The sequence below is a fragment of the Leuresthes tenuis genome, unplaced genomic scaffold, assembly GCF_036924035.1.
Source record: "Leuresthes tenuis unplaced genomic scaffold, fLeuTen1.0.hap1 SCAF_15, whole genome shotgun sequence".
Taxonomy (NCBI): domain Eukaryota; kingdom Metazoa; phylum Chordata; class Actinopteri; order Atheriniformes; family Atherinopsidae; genus Leuresthes; species Leuresthes tenuis.
Window position 1 is genome coordinate 25,465,522 of NW_027325369.1, and position 19,716 is coordinate 25,485,237.

The 19,716-nt window shown below is 42.5% G+C and overlaps 2 protein-coding genes across 2 annotated transcripts in view; one reads left to right on the forward strand and one right to left on the reverse strand.

Moving 5' to 3' along the window:
• Nucleotides 1–1,413: 1,413 nt before the first annotated feature.
• On the forward strand, nt 1,414–6,436 carry lgals8b (galectin 8b). The gene is made up of 8 exons (XM_072365944.1): nt 1,414–1,496; nt 1,702–1,790; nt 3,520–3,730; nt 3,829–3,948; nt 4,027–4,053; nt 4,420–4,508; nt 5,073–5,238; nt 5,341–6,436. The coding sequence occupies exons 1-8, from the start codon at nt 1,431–1,433 to the stop codon at nt 5,488–5,490; spliced, it is 918 nt and encodes a 305-aa protein (XP_072222045.1). The 5' UTR covers nt 1,414–1,430; the 3' UTR covers nt 5,491–6,436.
• Nucleotides 6,134–19,716, reverse strand: part of LOC140270747 (palmitoyltransferase ZDHHC14-like) — a 48,316-nt gene continuing 34,733 nt past the window's right edge. The window contains exons 5-10 of the mRNA XM_072365945.1: nt 19,451–19,588; nt 16,355–16,403; nt 14,427–14,529; nt 13,936–14,045; nt 12,055–12,160; nt 6,134–8,178 (exon numbers count right to left, since the gene is read on the reverse strand). Coding sequence (XP_072222046.1) covers nt 7,708–8,178; nt 12,055–12,160; nt 13,936–14,045; nt 14,427–14,529; nt 16,355–16,403; nt 19,451–19,588 — 977 coding nt within the window. The 3' untranslated portion in view covers nt 6,134–7,707. The remainder of the gene's footprint in view (nt 8,179–12,054; nt 12,161–13,935; nt 14,046–14,426; nt 14,530–16,354; nt 16,404–19,450; nt 19,589–19,716) is intronic.

The window sequence follows — 19,716 nt, forward strand, 5'->3', positions numbered from 1 at the left end:
GGGGCCACACCCATACCTAGAAGTTTATTTTTCAGTATGGGAGGCCGTATGGTGTTGAAGGCCCTGGAGAAGTCAAAGAACATGATTCTCACATATGAACCAGGCACATCCAGATAAGCATATGCCCGATGCAGCATGTACAGAATCACGTCTTCCACTGCTATGTGTTTCTGGTAGGCACATAGTAGTAATGACAGACTTGCTGCTGTGGTGGTCTGTGAAAGATCCACGGGCAGGTCTACAAGTAGAAGAAGATGGTGGGCTAAGGACCTGCCTCTTTGGATATTTTGTTTGTTTACCAGCTGCTCACCACAGCCTCATCTGAAGAAGACAGGAGGAGGAAACTAATAAGCAAAATATCTTTTCTCACCAAAAACCCACGTTGCTTTTGAGGGAGGGGTGAAAATGATAATGCATGTGGTTTTGGTCTTGTTCACAACACAAAATCAAAATAGCAGAGGTGTGAAAAAGGGGGAACGCACATCACGAAATCTTACCTGCTCCTGCTGTGATGGCAGCAACTGTTCCTGAAACACAGCAACCCACATAAAGAGTCAGCCGAAACACAGCTTAATCAAAAACATTAGGGAAATATACTGCTAAACTTACTAGGGCCCATTTTTTCCTGGTGATCGACGAATTTGTCACTGAGGCGATGACGTTTGTGAGACTTCTATTGCTGCGTGCTATTTACAAAGAAACGAAACTGCGTACTGCTGCGTTCAAAGTACGTCGCAAACAGAAAACAAACTCGAAATAACGTTTAACGTTTCGATTTCCGGTGTAAAATCAAGTTTGGTTGGTTGCTTAGCAACATCAATCGCTCGACAATAGCTATGTAGTTATCTTAGATTAAAAGATAGATCAGATAAAACACCCAGTGTACTTTGTCTAATATATCTTAGGTCATTTAAGATCATTTGCAATTTACGCTGCCCTTTTAATCCAGATCCGCAGGTTATAGTTCAGAGAAGCCTTAAATGGGTTGCCGACTTATAAAAAACCCTCCTTGGTGTCCTTTTTCTTTTTTGCTTTTATGTTGGAGACTTTAAATGTTGATCTCCCAGTTGCCTGCGAATGCAGCATACGTAACAGCCCAATAGCGGTTGACGTTGCTCAGTAAGTACAATTTCTAAAAATAAAAGTCAAATTTAGATTTTTAAAACAACAATTAGCATTTTACCTGCAGTTTTATTCAAACGAAGCAGCATTTATCACTAACATTACATCTTACCGTGAGATAACAGGCTTTTTGTTGTTGGCTCAGTAGACCTGATCACATGGTAGGATTTGCGCATGCGCAACTTGTTGCGAGCTTGATGGAGAGAAGATGCACACTGCCATGATCCCCGTATAACGCTGCAGAGCAACAAACCGGTTGTTTTGCCGCAGAAACCACAGACTATCCGTCACCTTCCGCCCGCGGCTGCATGTCGCAGTCTGACACCAGGAGCCCGATGTCAGTGGCGAATGCGAAACACACTGTTCTGAATCCGGTAAGAGGCTTATTCTTATTGGTATCTGCATCAGCCCTCTCTGTTGGTATCATACAGTGCTCCGTATAATCACATGTAGTTTCTAATGCAGCTAAAACAGAGCTCACACAGTCTGCACAGTGATCCAGAGCCAGCAGGGGGCCTCTGACTTTATTCAGCAGTCTTGCTCGTCTGCAGTACTTTTAACATCACCTGTCCGCCTCAGGTGATCCCATACACTGGACCCATACCTGGAGGCCTGCACCCAGGGGAGATCATCATCATCCAGGGCACTGTGCCCCCAGATGCTGACAGGTAACATTTTAAGAGATGAGATAAACAAACAGAGGAGGTCCCACCTCACCGAGTTATAATCTGAGAAAACATATGAAACACTCCTCTTCACGCTCACCCTCAAACACACACGAAAAAAACAAGTAGAAAGTAGCATGTGTGAAGTTCTCACTTCCGTTTCAAGTTAATTAAGCATAATAAACTGATGAATTGAAATAACCAACTCCCCCCTCAGTGCACCCACCGCTGTGGACACTGGAGCAATATCTGACCACAGACAAGATGTCACCATGGGTTATTAAAGACACTGAGTTTCCAAACTGTCAATCTTGTGCAGACAAAATCGATTCAAAGACATGGAATCTATCATGGTATTAGTTTGGATGGATTTTCGCTCACCTATGATTACAACACTGGTCACAGACGTGTAAAAGCCGCCTCACTTGTCCCAGAAAAGGAGCAGGATAAGCAGACCGAAAGAGGCAACCGCTGACCCTGGTTTTTTTTAAAATTACAACTCTACACATCTTCACAGTGCTTTTATGTCTCATACTGGTTGTTTTTGTATTTGCCTTTTTGTGTTGGTGGCTTTCCATCTCTCATTTTGTGTATCATATCTAATCTTTTAGCAGTTCCGTGGCTCCACGGTCATTTTGATTCAAGACTAAATGTAGTTTTCATTTCTAAGGCATAAGATTGGATTATAGAATTGCAGACGTAATATCTTTAAATTACTCAATTGTTTTGTGTCTGTAGTTGGTAATTTTGCATGTCTTCATAGTGACTTTATCTCATGAGCATTCAATTTAGATTTTTTCCCCCTTTTTTTGTGATATTTTGGTCACTTAGGAATCTTTTTGTTAACTGTCTATGCCTGAGATCCATCTGTATCACACGTTTTGGTGATTGTTCATCTCCTTTGTGTGACACTTTTAATATTACATGTTTAATTTTTACAATTTTAAATAACTCTGTGGCCGTCTTGTGTTTCTGCTCCTTTTGTTTCACACTTTATATGTCATGTTAGATGTTTTGTTTCATGTTTAAATTAATGTTTTATCTCAAGGCACTTTGAATAAGAGAAAAAAAGAAACAAATCTAATTCAATCCAATTTTGATCAAGTTCAATCCAAAATAATCCGTCCATCATAGTTGTTTCAGTATAATGCAAATTCTTGATTTAAAAATAAAGATTAGCCCAGCTAAAACAGCCAACAACTTGCATTTTGTGGTCATTTTGCCTGTCTATGTGGTTATTTTTTGATAGTTTTTAAATCTTTTTGTGTTGTTTGCATTTAATTTTGATTGTTTTGTGTCACATTTAAGTCATTTTTGCATCCCAGTCTAGCTCTGAGATCAATTTGTTTCTCGATTCAGTCTTCTATTGCGAGGATAAGACTGGGAGCCTCCTGACTCTCTCAGTAGTCTGCCATGTCTTTGACTTCAGCTGGAGGTGGACCCTCAGAGCAGTTTATAGGGACCCTGTTGATTTAGCTAAACTGAAATGATAAAAGTCTCAACTCTTTAACAACAATGGGTTGTCTCTATACAAGGAAGGAGCATAAGATAAGAAATGATTATGGTCATGCATGGGATTTGACGAGTGGCGCTTACACCCCAACAAACCTACAGTTAATCGAATTATCAAAATCCTGTAACATGCAGTGAACTTGGAGCTGTGGTTCTCAGTGGGTCTGGGTTCCAGTGCAGTAATCCAGCCTGTGTGTGTGTGTGTGTGTCCTCTCTGCAGGTTTCAGGTTGACCTGTCGAGTGGCTGCAGCACCAAGCCACGCTCTGACGTCGCCCTCCACTTCAGCCCTCGCTTCAAAGGCTCACCCTGTGTGGTGTGTAACTCCCTGCTGCAGGAGAACTGGGGCAAAGAGGAGACGCTCCACCAGCTGCCCTACAAACGAGGGGCCCCCTTCGAGACCATCATCCTGGTGCTCGAAGATGTCTTTAAGGTAAGTTAACCCATCATCAACATCAGAAAGCCTGTGGAGCATGTAAGGCTTAGAAACTTAATTGTTATGGTGAATAATTGGGTTACCTTCACCTGTAGGTGGCAGTAAATGGTGCTCATCTGCTGGAATACAAGCACAGAATCCCTCTTAACAGGGTCGACACATTTTCTATTTCTGGGAAAGTCAGGGTCCACGCTATTGGCTACATCCCAAACTCAGTAGGTACCTTCCCATCATCTGTTTTCTTCATTTTAATGTCTCTCGAATCATTTCCAAATATGTCTGTTCTCTCTTAGGCAATATATTCAGAATCAGGTGACTTGGTGAGTCTGTCTTCCCTCTCCATCCTCATAAAACTGCTGCTTAGATGTTTCTAGTGTCTTGAGGTGCTAATAAAATTGGATCACGTGTAGTAAATGTTTATTAGCTTGTGCACTGCAGGCTGGTTGTTCAACATGTTGCATTCAGATCTTCTAAATTGAAGTTTTTACAGCTTGTTACATTTAATTTTTTCTGCTAACACAATAGTCACTAAGCAATAATAATATGAAATCTGCCCATTTTGGATCAATCCCCTTATTTACACCATATAAAATACTGCTCAAAGCTACTGTCATACAAGCTCAAATAATACGAGATGATTATCTGTGGGGAAAAAGAAGCGTATTAACAGTTATTTGTTGTTCCAGAGCCTCCCTTACAAAGGCAGCATACTTAAAGGACTGGGTCCAGGACAGCACATCACAATTAAAGGACAGGTCAGCTTGTATCCACACAGGTAAAGTGATAACTGATGAAACTGACCCTCATCTACAAGAACTGAATAAGATAAAATCTGCAAATGGAAGAGTAATTAAAGGAAAAACCTGGACGGTGGCTCTTATACTGAGAGTGGGCACTTTACAGGCAGGGAAGAGTCACTACGAATCTGAGACCTTCTTCCCTTTAACCTGATATGAAACATTCCTACACTGATGGGAATGGTGTCTTCCAAGTTTACAATGCCTCCCTCTGCAGGACAAAAATGACCACTGAACTGCTTAATGAGTAGGAACATTTCTGTTGGCTTTCAGTATCAGCAGATCTGAACTCAATTGAAATTTTCGACTGATGTCTTCAGCATATTTATCAAAATACCAATTAGAAAATATCTTTTTGTAGGATGGTGCTCCACCCCAGCTGCACGGATCCTCAGATCCACTGAGGTGGCCCTTTCTGTTGGTTTTTCCTTTAATCCACCGTCTCCATGTTCACGTAAATGATTTTTGAGAAGCGTCCTTTAAAATCTGGGCTTTAAATGGCACTACAAGCATTTCTGTTTTTTTATGTACCTCGAATCCAGTTTTACAGTGAACCTCTGCAACAGCAAGACAGAGAACATCGCTCTCCATCTGAGTCCCCGCATGAAGTCCGGCGTGTTCATCAGGAACTCGTACCTGAGTGAGTCCTGGGGTCAGGAGGAGCGGGAGCTGCCCTTCTTTCCCTTCTCACCAGGCGAATACTTCGAGGTAGGAACCACTTGCAGCCATCAAGGTGTCATACTTTCAGTCGTGTGATCTGGATTGGTTCGCAGGTCTTGAGTATTTCTTTTTTTTTTCTCCCCCTCTCAGATTCTCCTCCTCTGTCAGCCCCATCAGTTCAAGCTGGCAGTGAACGGCTCACACCTGTTTGAATTCAGGCATCGGGTGCAGGACTTGAGCAGCATCGACCAGGTGGAGATCATGGGAGACCTGGAGCTCACTGATGTGAAACTGTGGTGACTGCTGGTTAACTGGAGGGAAATCACCGGTACAGACACTGTTGTCATGTGCTAAATTAGCTTAGCTATAACAACCCAGATGGTGGATGCTGAACACTGAAGAAGCTGTGCTGACTGCAGGTTTGAATTTCAGGTCAGGTTAGCGCTGCACTATTGCAGCTATTCTAACTCTGTCCCTGACCAAAGACCTCAGATGGGTCCTCCCATGGATGAAATGATTTATCTTTTCAGCCCTAAAAAGAGGGCTGACGCATGACAGGAAGCAACAGGCTGTGAGCCACCATGGCTTCAAGTTAGGGTCATTTCCGATACTGTGTTTAGTGCATTTCTGCTGTGGTGCAGCCTGTATAGGTAAAACAGGGCATATATGTTAATATTAAGCACTGGCTTTGCTTATATGTAAATTATAAGAAAGTCAGTAAAAATCAGACAATGAATGAAACGGACATGTTCTGTTGTTTTTGGAGCAATGCCCGAGACAGAATTATTTCCTGTACAGCTAAAAGAATTGAAGCATTTCTCATTTTTACAACACAAATGTACCCATATGTTAGCAGTGGGTCTGAAACTTTCATCTTAAGCTTTTCTTACACAGCCACAGTATTTATTTATTTATTTTTCTCAGCCTGTTGTTGAGTTTTGAATGTCCCAAGTCTCTTGAATTAATTCGCCATGTAACAGTGCAGCAGGACTCGAGCACATTTAAGTCCAGGGTGAATCTTTCTGGAACCCAACACAATAACAGTTTGCATCTTTGTGAAACCTTCAGGATCTCTGTAACCCCCTTGTACCTTATTGCTCTCTAACACCATTAGAAATCATGACAGTTAAAAATGAAAAGATAAAGAAATCTAGATTCTCTTTATTGCATTTTCTGTTGTAAAAATGTACTGAAATATCCTTTGTGACATATTATTTAATGATGATTAAATGTGTTACTGATATAATTTTGAATTCATTCTTTATTAAGTTGGTTTCCTTTAAAACTACTTTTTTTTTCCATCACTCAAGTGCAGCACAAGAGGCTGTAAACCAGCAAATCCAGTGAAAAAAAACAAAAAAAACATGCTTTCATCTTGTAGCCAAAAAACACTGTCAAGGTGAGGTGAATTCTATTGTTGTTAATCTACTTAAGACCCTCTTTAAGCCAATTCCTTTCACATCACATATATTTATCTCAACTCTAAGCCAAGTCGGGTCTGTCCTTGACTAACTCATGTCTCATTATTTTGGCAAAATTCAATATAGCATAAAGCCGCACTGTTAGCTGCAGTACTTCTGCTCAACCACAAGGTGGCAGAAGAGCATTAAAGGGGGCTTCCACCACCAAACTTTCAATGGAAATTACTGGAAAAATAATGGTGTGCTTCTTTTAGCGCATCTCACTGTAAAGTCTGAGGTCACATCAGTCGGGGTGAATGAGACACTACACTGCTTAAAGAGAAGTCTTAACCTTGTTTGTGCGTCCTCAAGTGTTCAAAAACATTCATCAGACAGGCTTGTTTTCTATCGGTCCCAGTTGAATTCGGTGACCAGAGGCAGTGGTCATAAGATAAACTTCAATGCATTAATCCTTCAATATGAATGCGCTGAAATTTGATAAAAAGTTGCTGTTTTATTAATGTCCACAGGAAATATAATTTTTAAGAGTTGTAATAACCATGGTACAGTACAACAGTATCTTTTTTTAACATAGAAAAAGCAAGATGATATGCAACATGAAAACAGCCATTGCACTGTTGTGAGTCTCCCATGAAAAAAAAAAAAAAAAGGCAGAAGACATGGTCCAATCAGCAACAGGCAAATAGGCTCATGTCTTTAACAAAACAGTCAGACTCCAGCCTTCTGACCAAGTGTCGTGAACTGTCAAAACTGTTCATTTTTTGCTCAAAATGGCTAACAGAGAAATGTGCCACATTAAAAAGGCACGCTCCACTTTCTCAATTTCCAAAAGCAAATTGATTCTTCTTCCCTTGAAGTATTACAAAAAAAAACAAGAACAGAAGAGAAATATTTGTCTGAGCTGTCATACACACACCTGGAAGTCAGACAGGTTTGGCAACACAATGGCTGAGGACAACTGGTTTCATTTCAGTTCATTTCCACGCAGTTTCTAGCAGCTGGAGCTTGTAACTCAGGGGGGAGTCAGCTGATCCAAAAGTGACACGAGAGTTTTACGTCTTCAGAAGGGGGTACGGTGGTTAGTGAGGTCCCACGGTCAGACAGAGCTGAGCTTCACCAATCCTCTGACAGAGTCCTCGTGTAGTGAGTCTTGGCTGGCTGGGTTGTAGAAACCGGCCTGCACTGTGTGGCTGTGACCCAGGGGGCTGCCGCAGTGAAGCATGCCCGGAGGCGAGGGCACTTCCTCTGGGGTGAGAAAGTGGTGGTGGGCCACTTGTTCCTGGAGGGGGTGACTGTGGTTGTGCGTGTGGCTGTGTCCGTGGATTGGCAGCATGTCTATAGGCTCGTGGCAGCTGAGGCTGGGGGTGGATGTCGGAGGGGTGGGCTGGCCAAGGGGAAGCGAGGTGCACGGACCACCCAGGGTGAGGGAGGTGCGGCCGGGTAGAGGCGCTCCATTTTCGGGGGAGGTGGTCATGATGACTGGCTCGCTGCTCTGCTGCTGGAGTAGGGGCGTGGCGGCGGCCTGTAAAACGAATTTGGTGCTCTGAATGCACTGGTCTTGGTCACACTGAGAGAAAGCACCAGGAAGCAGGAGAAAGGTGAGAGCAGGGGAGGGGATGAGGACGGAAAAGCAAGAGACAAGGTATCGGAGGGAAAGGACGAAAATTGAGGAGAGCAAGCATTGAAAATTAGATGGAGGACAGGAAAAATGAAAGAACACAGACTCGGGGAAACGTGTGAAGATAACAGAAGGAGCAGGTGATTGGATAAGAGGGAGAAAAAGACAAGTAGATGTTAGTACCCTTGTGAGAACACAGAGACGCACAGAATCCGCACCAAGTTGTGTATCCCCTCCATTAGAAACACGGCTGAAGTCAATAGAGAGCTAAAAACAAAGCTATTAAGTCACGGCTTCATGGCCTATTGATCTCTGTTACGTTGCTTTAGAATGGAAATCGCATGTCTAAAACTGGAGCAGGGTAACTGGGTTAGGACAGGCGAGCCACAATTCCATACATGAGCTACAAGGAGATGAGCTCAGACCCAATCAGCCTTTTATCGCCACAGAGCAATCGTGTTTTAAGACCACTTACAGATGAAAGATCAGAAGTTGTACAAAGGTAACAGGAATGAAGAGGCCATATTAGGAAGTAAGAAGAGTATTTTGATATCTCCCTTTAACCCCACAGAACTCAAAGTCTGACTGACAAGAAGAACAAAAATTTGGCCTTGACATCTCACCTTTCTGTCTCAATCTCACTGACCTAAAAAGAAGATTAGAGATGTGACTTAAACAGAAGTTGAGCTACCTTTGACAACAGAGAAGGTGCAGTAATTAGTTTTATCACTGCTCATATCAGAGCTGCACGCACTCATCTTATCACCTTTACAGCAGGTTGAACTGAGTGAGAGTTACGAGATGGCACAGAAAGTGATGGATATGAAATAAACATGGATAACTTCATTCTGTTCTCAACTTCGTGGACCCCTCGTGCTTTTTAAACCATCGGAGCTACACTGACACAATCCACAGCAGAACAAAGAAGAATAAGTTCAGAGATTTTATCAGGACAGCAGTGATGCAGCGCGGGTTCAGTCGGGCGACACCGCAGGCATGAGAGTCTTTGCCCCTTTATTTTATAATGGAATTTAAGTTTCCATTTATATTTTAGTTGTACGCTTTGCTGATCTGGCCTGAGTGAGAAAAAAAATGGAACGACTACTTATTTTGATTCACAATATGTTGAAATGAGCAAACAAGAGGTCTGACTAAATGAGAACGGTTCCAGAAAAAGAAAAAAATCAAGGTGAGCATCGTGGGAGAATGAAACCAACAGTCGTGTAGCTGAGGGAAGGGCGGTGAAACTGAATGAGGGGGTGTGGGTGATCAGTCTCAAATCGCTCGCTATGCAATGATCAACAAGGAAATGGTGATCACGCTGAACTCCGGGTGTGAGAGGAAGCGGAAGGAAGTAAGGACTAACATAGAAATATTTACAAGGCTGAATGCTAACTGTGTAACACACAGCTGGAACCCAAACAGACTTTTTCACCAAATCTCAGTCATCTAACCACGAAGGCAGTTTTGACTTCATCAAATTCAAAATGACTGGGGTTATGTTTGTACTGCATACACCATGACGGAGAGGAGCAAAATCAAGCCAGACTGCAACCAACAACAAGATGTAAGCCCTGATTGGTCCATCATTTAATCTGTCATTTATGTATTCTTTGTGATTAATACTCTAATCTAATTATCAACTATTATCAACATGCCCTGCTTGGATTCCCTATGATCATAATAATGTCTTCAGTGTTACATCCCAAAATGAAATTGCTGTTATACCCTTATACTCTCTACTTTTACCAAGCATCTCCACACCTGCAGTGAGCTGACCCTTTCACTGAGGGAAATGATGACGACCGCCTGACAAAGCAGTGCTTATCCCCCCACCAGGTCAAATCCAGAACGGAGGGCTTCTTATCAAGGTGTAACGTGACTTCATATCGCACACTGTTACCATGGCAACAGCTTAAAAGGCTCCTGCATACCGGCCGTCGATTTAAGCCGCATCACAGACAAAACACATCACAGGGGAGCAGAGCTTTTATTGCCAAACAACTGGAAAACATCTCAAATGCAACAGTGTGCTGAAGATGGCAGGCTTAGTGTGAGACGGACACAAGTCAACCGGAGACACCATTTCTTTACATGTTCTGACATTTCTCCATGTTGTGTGACAGAACTGTGCAAAAAAAATCATTATGCTTAAGCTCAATGCATTCTGTTCACATCCATCTGAATGACTATTGAGCATGTAAAAAAGTTGAATATCTTAACTGTGGAGCCTCCCTGCTTTACAGCACAATGCAAGTACAGTTACTTTTCTACCAAAACAAATGGACATTAAGCACACCGCTGACTTTGTGCAAATAATCGTCCAGCAGCCGATACAATAGGACAACTCAAGCTGTGAATAGTGACAGCTACAGCAAACAGATGACAGGTTATTCCCTGCTTAACGTAGGGGAATGTTCCTCGGGCTTTCGGCCCATTACAGCCGCTTCATTCAGGACATTTAGACAGATGACATTTATGTTTGTCATCTTGGTGAGAATAGGCAGGACGAGGTCGAGTTTGGGTGAGAACAAGGAGATGACTGTTGGACTCAGGGAGGGCACCAGTGGCAGATGTGTAGGAGCTGTGTGAGAAGAGTTTAAATCTAGCATGTAATGTGTGAGGTAAACACTGAACAACAGAGGACTGGTTGCTTCAGTTAAGGCGTCAGAGGGATACTGAGGTCAGTGTGGCGTTTTCACAGCACCGACTATTCTCTCCCAGACTGAGACACGGCTTCACAACACAGAACATTTTACTGTACATTCAGATCATGAGACGGAATATAAATCAACCCTTTGTGGTTTCTTTGCACTCTTTCTCTCTTTGTTTAAGTGCACTGTGACACAAAAACATTTCCTGCTACACATCTTGATGACAAGCAAATAAAAATCCCTCAACCCAAGCTACGATGCCACCTCAAAGGACTCTTACTTCCTTTTGCTGACTTCATTTACAGGTAGCATAACATGACGGATGCACAACTGAAAACATGAGTTTCATTCCTCCTGATGAACCGGATTTACATTTCCAGATCGACAGCAGCACAAATGTGTGCAGCTTGCTATTGTATAAGGTGCGGAAAACTTAAAAGTGAAGCTTGATTCAAAAAGGCTGACTTCCCCTTGGTTTTACTCAGATCTAAGTTGCCCAGGGCAAGTTTTTAAAACAAAAGCTACAGTTCACCACTTTAATCATGAACAACCACACACAAAGCAACATGTGCCACAATGTCCAGAGATGCTATTCCTCAAACTGAAATCATTTGCTTTAGTTCGTTCCAGCTGACTTTCTGTTACAACATCTGGAAATTCACTCTGTGAGACAGCCTGCTGAGAAAGATGCTTTGACGCTGCGGGGCCCCGCCGGAGCCACATTATGGCTCAGGGTGACACTCGGTCAAACAGCACTGCAGCAAAGCCACTCAGCACCAGCGGATTCCTAAAAGCTGAGTTGGATTCAGTGTCTCTGAAGTGCTCTTTGAAACAGTTTTCATCTTTAATAGTTATCCATTAATCCAAGATTAGGTGTTTTATAATCCAAAAGGATTCATAAGACACAACATGTGCAGATGTTTGCCCAGTTGTTTGTCATTTACTGTGAGACAGAGCAAAAGGAGTCTTAGAGGAGATTAGGGCTGCCAGTGATCATTCATTTAAAAGTGCATCTACAAATAATTTTCTATTAGTTCTATTCTATTAGTGTAAAGTAACTGAAAACCACAGCAGGAACATCTTCACCACATACTCACCACATACCGACTCAATTCTGCTTTTTTAATTCAAAGAACTTGTCCCGGAGTGAAGCGTCAGGTCAGAGTCTTACCATGTGGCTTTGCTGGGACTGGGTGGCACCGTACGTCGTGATGCCGTTGGTTGGTGGTGCCAGTTGAGGTGTGTCTGTTTGGATAAAGCCCCGTCTGTCAATGAGACTAATAAGAGAAAGAAATTATTCTGCAGGCTGATTCATAAACATTACATAGCAAATGCAAGAAATACAAAAATATAAAGCAACCAAACTGATATCAACATTTAGATTTTGACAACAAGTTAACATATTCATCCAGGTTAAGTCAGTCTTACTGTTGGTGGACACAGTTCCAAAGGTTCAAACGACCTTGTGGGTCAGTGTTACCACACTGTGAATACTTTAAACTGCTTTATTCAAATCTTGACCATGAAGGAGATATCCTCTCATACATTCAAATAGACCCATAAAATCACAACTTGGTAATAAATCACAGCGGCCCTGCAGAGGAGCAGCGGAGTGAATCATTGTTTCTGTCCCATCGTTGCTGCAGAGCCCTGACGCAGCTGGTTAGACAACAACGTGCTGAACTCTGGTATGCATATGCACATGTGAGAGCTCATGGACCGCATACAGCGACACTGGCTATTTATCAGCCGAGAGAGGTTGATCAGATACTGAGCAACCTCTACCACACACACACACAGAGCCAGCTGAGGTGTTAAACGGGGTAATCATTAACCAGGGTATTGACTGTGAGCTCCAGCAGGTCTGAGCTGGAAACGGGAAAGAAATGCTTTCTGAGAATGGCAGAAATAAACTCCAGGAGACTACAGCAGCAGTCTGTGTTGCTGCTAATCAACTGAAAGTCTGCAGATTCAGTTAGAGGAAGCAAGCATGACCACATGCATTTGATGCATTCGAAAATATGAGTAAAGGTCCCAGATGGTAATGAAAATGCACAAAGCTGTTGTCTGTGTGCGCTTGTGAATATGAGAGGCAGCGTTGCTTGCATGGACTTGTGGATGAAGTGAAACATCTCTTTATTACTGGTGGATCCAGCTGTGCAGTGCCTGTGGCCACAAACACGCACAAATGTCCAGATGGCAGCCACCTGTGCACTGAGGGTTCTCCTCACCCCCCACTGGAATCATTACTGAAGATTTATGGCTTGTAATGGCCACTGCACAGTACAGCCAAACGCCATAATACAAAAAATACCAAAAGCCTTCATCATGGCTCTTCTTGCTTTGCATAAATGTGTGGACATATATGGATACATATTGAAGAGCTTGAGAGGGCACAGACACTGTATGTGGTAAACGAGAGATCCTTTCTGTTTGGACTTTACAGGTAAGTGCAAAGCAAAAGGCAAAGTGGCACATGCTGTGAGCTTCAGAAGGTATGATATTTGTGACATCTTGAAGTCAGCTTCATGATTGTATCTCAAAAGTTTAAAGATTCAAGTGTCTGTTCAGTGGGCACTCATTTCAGACCAGGAGAGGGAGAGGGACAACAACAGTTTCCATGATGAAAACTGAGGGCTGTTGGGCAAAACGGAGAGAAACTAAAGGGGAATGTTTACTGACATTTAAAGTCATGAGAATGTAGCTGTGACAGCTGGCCTGTGCACGAGCAGAAAAAGGATGAAATCTAATATATCAAGCCAACTTTGATCTTAGATTTGGTTAAAATGGGCCTGAAATTCTTAACACTCTTTCAGTGTCTTAGCTATGTTTAGAAAAACGCTGCAGGCGGGCTCATTTCAAAGAGCTCCTCACATCAAACATAGTCTTGACTAACAGTTCTATTTTGGCTTTGGACAAATTGAAAATTATAATGAGAGGAGAGAGAAAGAGAGATACTGGAGAGGTTTTTCTCAGCACAGTGAGTGACAGGGCTTATGTGTCATTATCTGGGTGTCTAGGAATGTGTAAATATCCTATATAAGTGTCATACCTCGGTGGGAGGGGTCCACAAAGTGCTGCACAGCAGTTTGTGAATATATTGCCATAGCTGTATGGGTTATAGTTGTCCTTCCCTCTTTTAGAAGACCACGAGCCTTTTATCTGGAGGAGAAGACATAAAATTCAAAATCACCCTTAGTGTCACCTCTAAACTGGCAAGACTCTGCTGTTTGTAGCAATACTGGAGCTAAAACTCTTACTGGCCCGTGTGGGGATTAAACCCATGACCGTGGCGCTATCAGCACCACATAAGAGGACATCAACAGACTCCTCTTTCCCTGTAGCATCTATTACATGGTAAGGTGTTTCATGCCAAAGTTGTAAAATATGAATCTATATCAATATACAGGATGAACTAATCATTTATATTTAACCATTTATCCCAGATCTGCTTCAACCCTGAAAGAAACACTACTTTAAATGGTCAAATATGAAAAGGAGGATGGAAAAATCAGGGATAAGGTTTTCTATGTTCATACTTACATCTTCATTGGTGGTCTGGTTGGAGCTGATCAGGTAGGTATGGAAGCCTGAGAGGCCCACTATGGACCAGACAGAGAAGAAACACACCACCACCTCCAGCACAGTGACACCATTAGGTTAAGGAATGATTCTCTGCCTTGGTTTTCATTTTGATCCATTTTTACATTCAGAGGAACAGACATTACTGTGTGAAAGGCCTTATGGAAACGAATACACACACATAACAGGCCAATATGGAGTCTGCACGGACAGAAAAATGCTGTTGCAGCAGCTAGCATATTAACCTACTGCCTGAGGGCTGTCCTTCGCTTGCCAATACTTCCTAGTTACTAGTTCATTTGGCCAGGGCTGCAGAACACTGCTCATTTACTCTGGTCCACATAAATACAAAAAAGATTATTCCTTTTAATTTTATAAAAACTAACTACACTGACAACTCACACGTGTACAACATCTTAGGATACATCTCTAAAAGGAGGGTATTGCTTTTAAAATGACACAAATACTCAGAAGAAACTAATTCACCATTTAGTGCCTCAGAGAGGTGCCCAAGGGCATACTCAAAGACCACCAGCCACTCTGTTGTACTTGAAAAATCAACTCACTAATCTCACTCCCCCGTTTCCACTCTCTAAATCTTTTTCTAGCAAGGACAAAACATGGCATCACTCTTCTAGTACAAAAGACCGCTACGATACTATCGACTGCAGCTCTCCTTTATTAAAGTCCTGTAGGACACAGACGTTATCAGCTTGGCTTGGCACGCGTTTCCCTGCCAGAGAAAGTTATCTCACTCAGGCACGGAGATGATGGGGGCAAAAAAAAAAAAAAAAAAAAAAAAAGCGTGCAAATAAGTCTAATTTTATTTTGTGGCTGAGAATTAGGGGTTGATCCATTTTAATTCTGAACCTGTATCTGATGTATCAGTAAAGTAAGAAAGACATCAAAATATTTTAAAGCACCTCTCTTTATAGGCTGCCATAAATAGTCAGTGTTTTGTGGTTCTTTTTGATTAAAAGATAAAACCTAAGTCAGGCTCAGCTTCCTCTGCTGAACAGTCCATGAAACAGCCTGCAGCAGGCACAATTTAAATCATAACCTCCATGATGTACAACGAGCTGAGGTTGAAGGTCTGAAACCAAACTTTTCTGCAATGACAGAATAAAACAGTCCAAGTGATTATCTCTGGTGTTGTGCTGACACAACGTGCTATCCCACAATGTACCAACTACCTATTTGTACCAACTACAGCTTGAAGGGTTCAGGTACACTTGCCATCCATCAGATCAGATCTCACTCACATGACATCTCCAAAGGGACAGGACAAAGTTGGATCAAGAGCGGTATCAACTGACAGTCGCTTTGAATAGGAGTAATAAGAAAATAAATGTGTGAAAATAAAGAAGGTGAAGTGGTCACGAAGAGGACGGCACAAACAAAACATTTACATTGAGTCATTTAGCCGACATTTTCATCCAAAGTGACAAATGAGAAAACAACATTTAAGCTTCAGTGCAGTAAGAAACACTGGCCTATTCACAGAGTGCTTAATCAATACAAATCTATCTAAGTGACTGAGTATGAGGAGAACAAGTACAGAAGTGCAATTAAAAGCAGGTTAGATGCTGCGAGAAGGGGGTGTTTGGGTTTATACAACAGAAGAGAGAGGCCTTTAGGATCAGGATAGCGAACAATTCTTTCATGTCAGTAAGCTTCTACCGTGGAAGTAAAAGTAACTTCACATGACCAGTCATGCGAGTTAAACATTACTCATCTGCAAAAAGTGTTTCCATCTCCTCTTATGCACACTGTAACTATTTGTGAAATGGAAAGTTAGTTGTTTTCATTGACCACTTTCAGAGAAGGAAGCATAGGTAAAAACGCACATATTCAACGGTAAACACCACTCAGGGTTCAGTAAAGGATATCTGGCAGGGCTGTCTTTGAGAGCGTTGAGGAACCCATTTCGATGTGAGCCTGTGGAAAGACAAAGACCGTTTTCATTTGACCACTACAAGGTTTTCAACATTAGACGCACACCATCTCATATGATGGTGCATATCAGACACCGAGCACTACACACTCACTCCTGTCCACTGTTGGGTCCCCTTTAAAGCTTACGTTGGAGTGTGTCCTCTCCAAGCACGAGATCTACCTTGGTTTATCACATCGATGCTGCACCAAAACCCACCATTACAAAAGAAAATATTTTAATTATAAAACCGTGAACCGACTGTGAATCCTAGTGTCTACGGAGCCTATAAGTGACAGATATATTACATGATTCTGACTTCTCTACCAAGGGCAAGCTTTTGCGTTACCTCAACATTTGAATGTAGCTAGAGACAAAGCTACTGAAGGTTTGTTGTCCTTTGGAGGGCTTACCAGCATGTGTTCACCTCAGTGAACCGATGTAAAGTCTGAATAAAGTAAATTCAGAGACGAGTTACTCTAAACACATAAAATAGCAGACAACTGTTTTACTGATTTGTAGGTTTGGACTGTGAAAGTGTTTTTCATCAGTTTTCATCAATCTGTGACACAGAGGGATTGCGTGAGGCTGACCCCACCCCTAATACTCGAACTTTAGAAATAGGCCTACTACGATGCATTAGCCTCGAACTAGCAACTAGTTGGGTAAAAGTTCTGCCTTTATCACGGAAATGCATCTTTCCTGGATGCCAGAGTTTGCAGAACTTGGGCCGTTTGCTTTAACTACAGAGAAAAATATGAAAAAAAAAGAACAACTGGATTAAATTTGTGAGGCGTGAAGCTGAAATGCAGCACCACAGCAGATCCTGCAACACACCAGCAATGGCAGCAGCACATCACCAAGGTTCGAGGGCTGCGTACCTACTGAAAAAAACCAACGTTTCTGAAACACTGAAAAATTGGGATTTGACATCTACGTAGTTTGCTTCTTTTAGAAAGGAACTCTGTTTGCCCCTGCGTACTTCAGCTGAACTGACCTGAGATCTGTCAGTCAGTGCGTGCTGACATGCCCTCAGTTACTGAGAGCACTGCTCATGAAACTCAGAAGGTGGATTCCTTTCTGCTTTACCGTACCCCTTCGTGACAACAAGATGACCTGAGCAAGCCTGAGGGTGCACACCTTATTGGATTCCACATCAACTTCCAAACAGTGGGAGGCCAGAGTTAGATGAAAGACAAAGGGTAGAAGTGGCTTTAGGAGATATCTCTGTAGCTGCTGGTAAAACATGAACACATTTAACTGCTACTCTAAAATCAAATGGAGGACCACAACTACCCATGATTTGGGGTATTTTCAAGCAGGTTTCATCACTCCTGCACTCTATTTCAAGAATGAACAGTGAATTCAAACTGAATGAGATAATTTGAACAAATCTGCACCCAACACAACATTAGCTATGTTTACAGAGCAAATATTTTTGCCTTCAGTCTGATTGAAACTCTGATTAGAGATGGAAAGAAGTTGAGTGCTTATATTTAATCTGAATTAAACTTTTTTGACATGTGAAATGTGAGCCTGCCGCCTACTCTATGGAAAATATAACAAAAAAAGGGAAATATGTATTTTTGTTTGCTTTTATCCAAAAGCAACTTACAAACGAGGATACAACATTACAGCTAACATCAAAGCTAACAATAAGCTACATAGAAGGAAACCACTAGTCATGCTCTGTCAGAGGTGACTGTGTAGAGAAAGAGTGCAGGCCAGGCATAGAGGGAAGTACAGAAATAGACGTGCAGTAGCGGAGGAAGGTGCTACCGGAACAGACAAGTAAGCTACAGGGTAAGTGCTAGGATAGGAGATGCTCTCTGAAGAGCTGGGTCTTCAAGAGTTTCTTGAAGATAGACAGGGACTGTTCTTGTAGAGCTCGGTAGGTCATTCCACCATAGCGGGACGACACATGAAAAGAGTTTGGATTGTCTTGAGCGTGGTGTAGGTACTGCCAGGCGACTATCCTTTTGACGACCGTGAGTGACCGAGTCGTGACATAAGCCTTTGCGAGAGCATTCAAGTAGATGGGAGGCGTTCAATCAAACACTTTTGTAGGCTAACATCAGTGACTTGAATTTGATGCAGGTGGTTAAGGGCAGCCAGTGGAACTCAACGAACAGAGGGGTGACGAGTGCTCTTTTAGAATGATTGAAGACCAGACGAGCCACCGCGTTCCTGACCATCTGCAGAACTTTATTGATAAAATTCTACACTTTTAGTAGAAGAGGCTGACAACAATGGAGACTTTCTGCAGCTCCTTCGAATGAAACCGCAAACTCAACGAGACACAGGTTGGCTTTTACTGCAGTTTGCAAATAAACAGATAAAAGTGAGAAAAGTGTAGATTTACAGCTCAGTTCAGCCACTTCCAGGAGCAGACCAGGACTCTGTGGATGAAAGTCTGAAGCAAGGACTGGCAGGAGTGAGATGTCCTCACTGAATGTAATGAACAGGAATGGACAGCGGTCAAAAATGACATCAAGATGTTCAACAGCCCCAAACTTTTCTAAGGTCTCAACGAAAAACGTGTCCATCACAAACCAGTTTTGTTTTGCTACCTCCCTCCTGTCATCTGACATTTTCCTGTTGATCAGATTATAAACCAGATTATAAAAACGGTCCGCACTAACTCTCTTGACCTGATTTGAGTCGGATTGGATCAGTCTGATCTGACGGAGGTGTTTACAAGAGGCATTTTTATCTAAATTGGACCAATAATCTAATAAAGGAAAGTGTTCAACAATCAAGGGAAATAGAATAACTAACAGTATTATTCATTAATGGTGACCCATATTTCTGTCCCCAGAGTAACACTGATCCACCCGACTATCAGTTAAACATGCAAACGCACAAAGACAGTGAGCCGAACGGCCCGCTGCCTGCTCCCAGCAGGAAGGATGGTAACGAGCCAGAACGCTGCAGCCTTTCACACCACCCACTTACAACCTGCTGGCTCAATACACACCAAGAACACAGCCAGAAGGAGTGTGTGTCTGTGCCATGCCTGGGAGCACACGGCCTTTCTCCCTCAGCTACTTACGTAATATGATGTGCGTGATGACAAAGGCGAAGATGAAGATGGTGAGGAAGGACAGCGAGAGGATGAACATGTAGAAGAAACGGTAGTTTCTCCTTCCCACGCAGTTCCCCACCCAGGGACAATGGTGGTCAAAACGCTCTGGGAAGACACAAAGAGAAAGAAGTTAGTTTGGCTGAGACACACAACCACAAGTCTTTTATTTCTCGCCACCATTTTACTGCTTGAGTGATGTTTCCCCTGTCGGAGGACTTTTGTCATTCATTTGT

Coding starts and splice junctions, on each gene's coding strand:
- lgals8b (XM_072365944.1), top strand. CDS start 1,431: ATGTCGCAGTCTGACACCAGGAGCCCGATGTCAGTGGCGAATGCGAAA. Junction 4,054..4,419: donor ATTCAGAATCAGGTGACTTG/GTGAGTCTGTCT, acceptor TTGTTGTTCCAG/AGCCTCCCTTACAAAGGCAG. Junction 4,509..5,072: donor GTCAGCTTGTATCCACACAG/GTAAAGTGATAA, acceptor CCTCGAATCCAG/TTTTACAGTGAACCTCTGCA.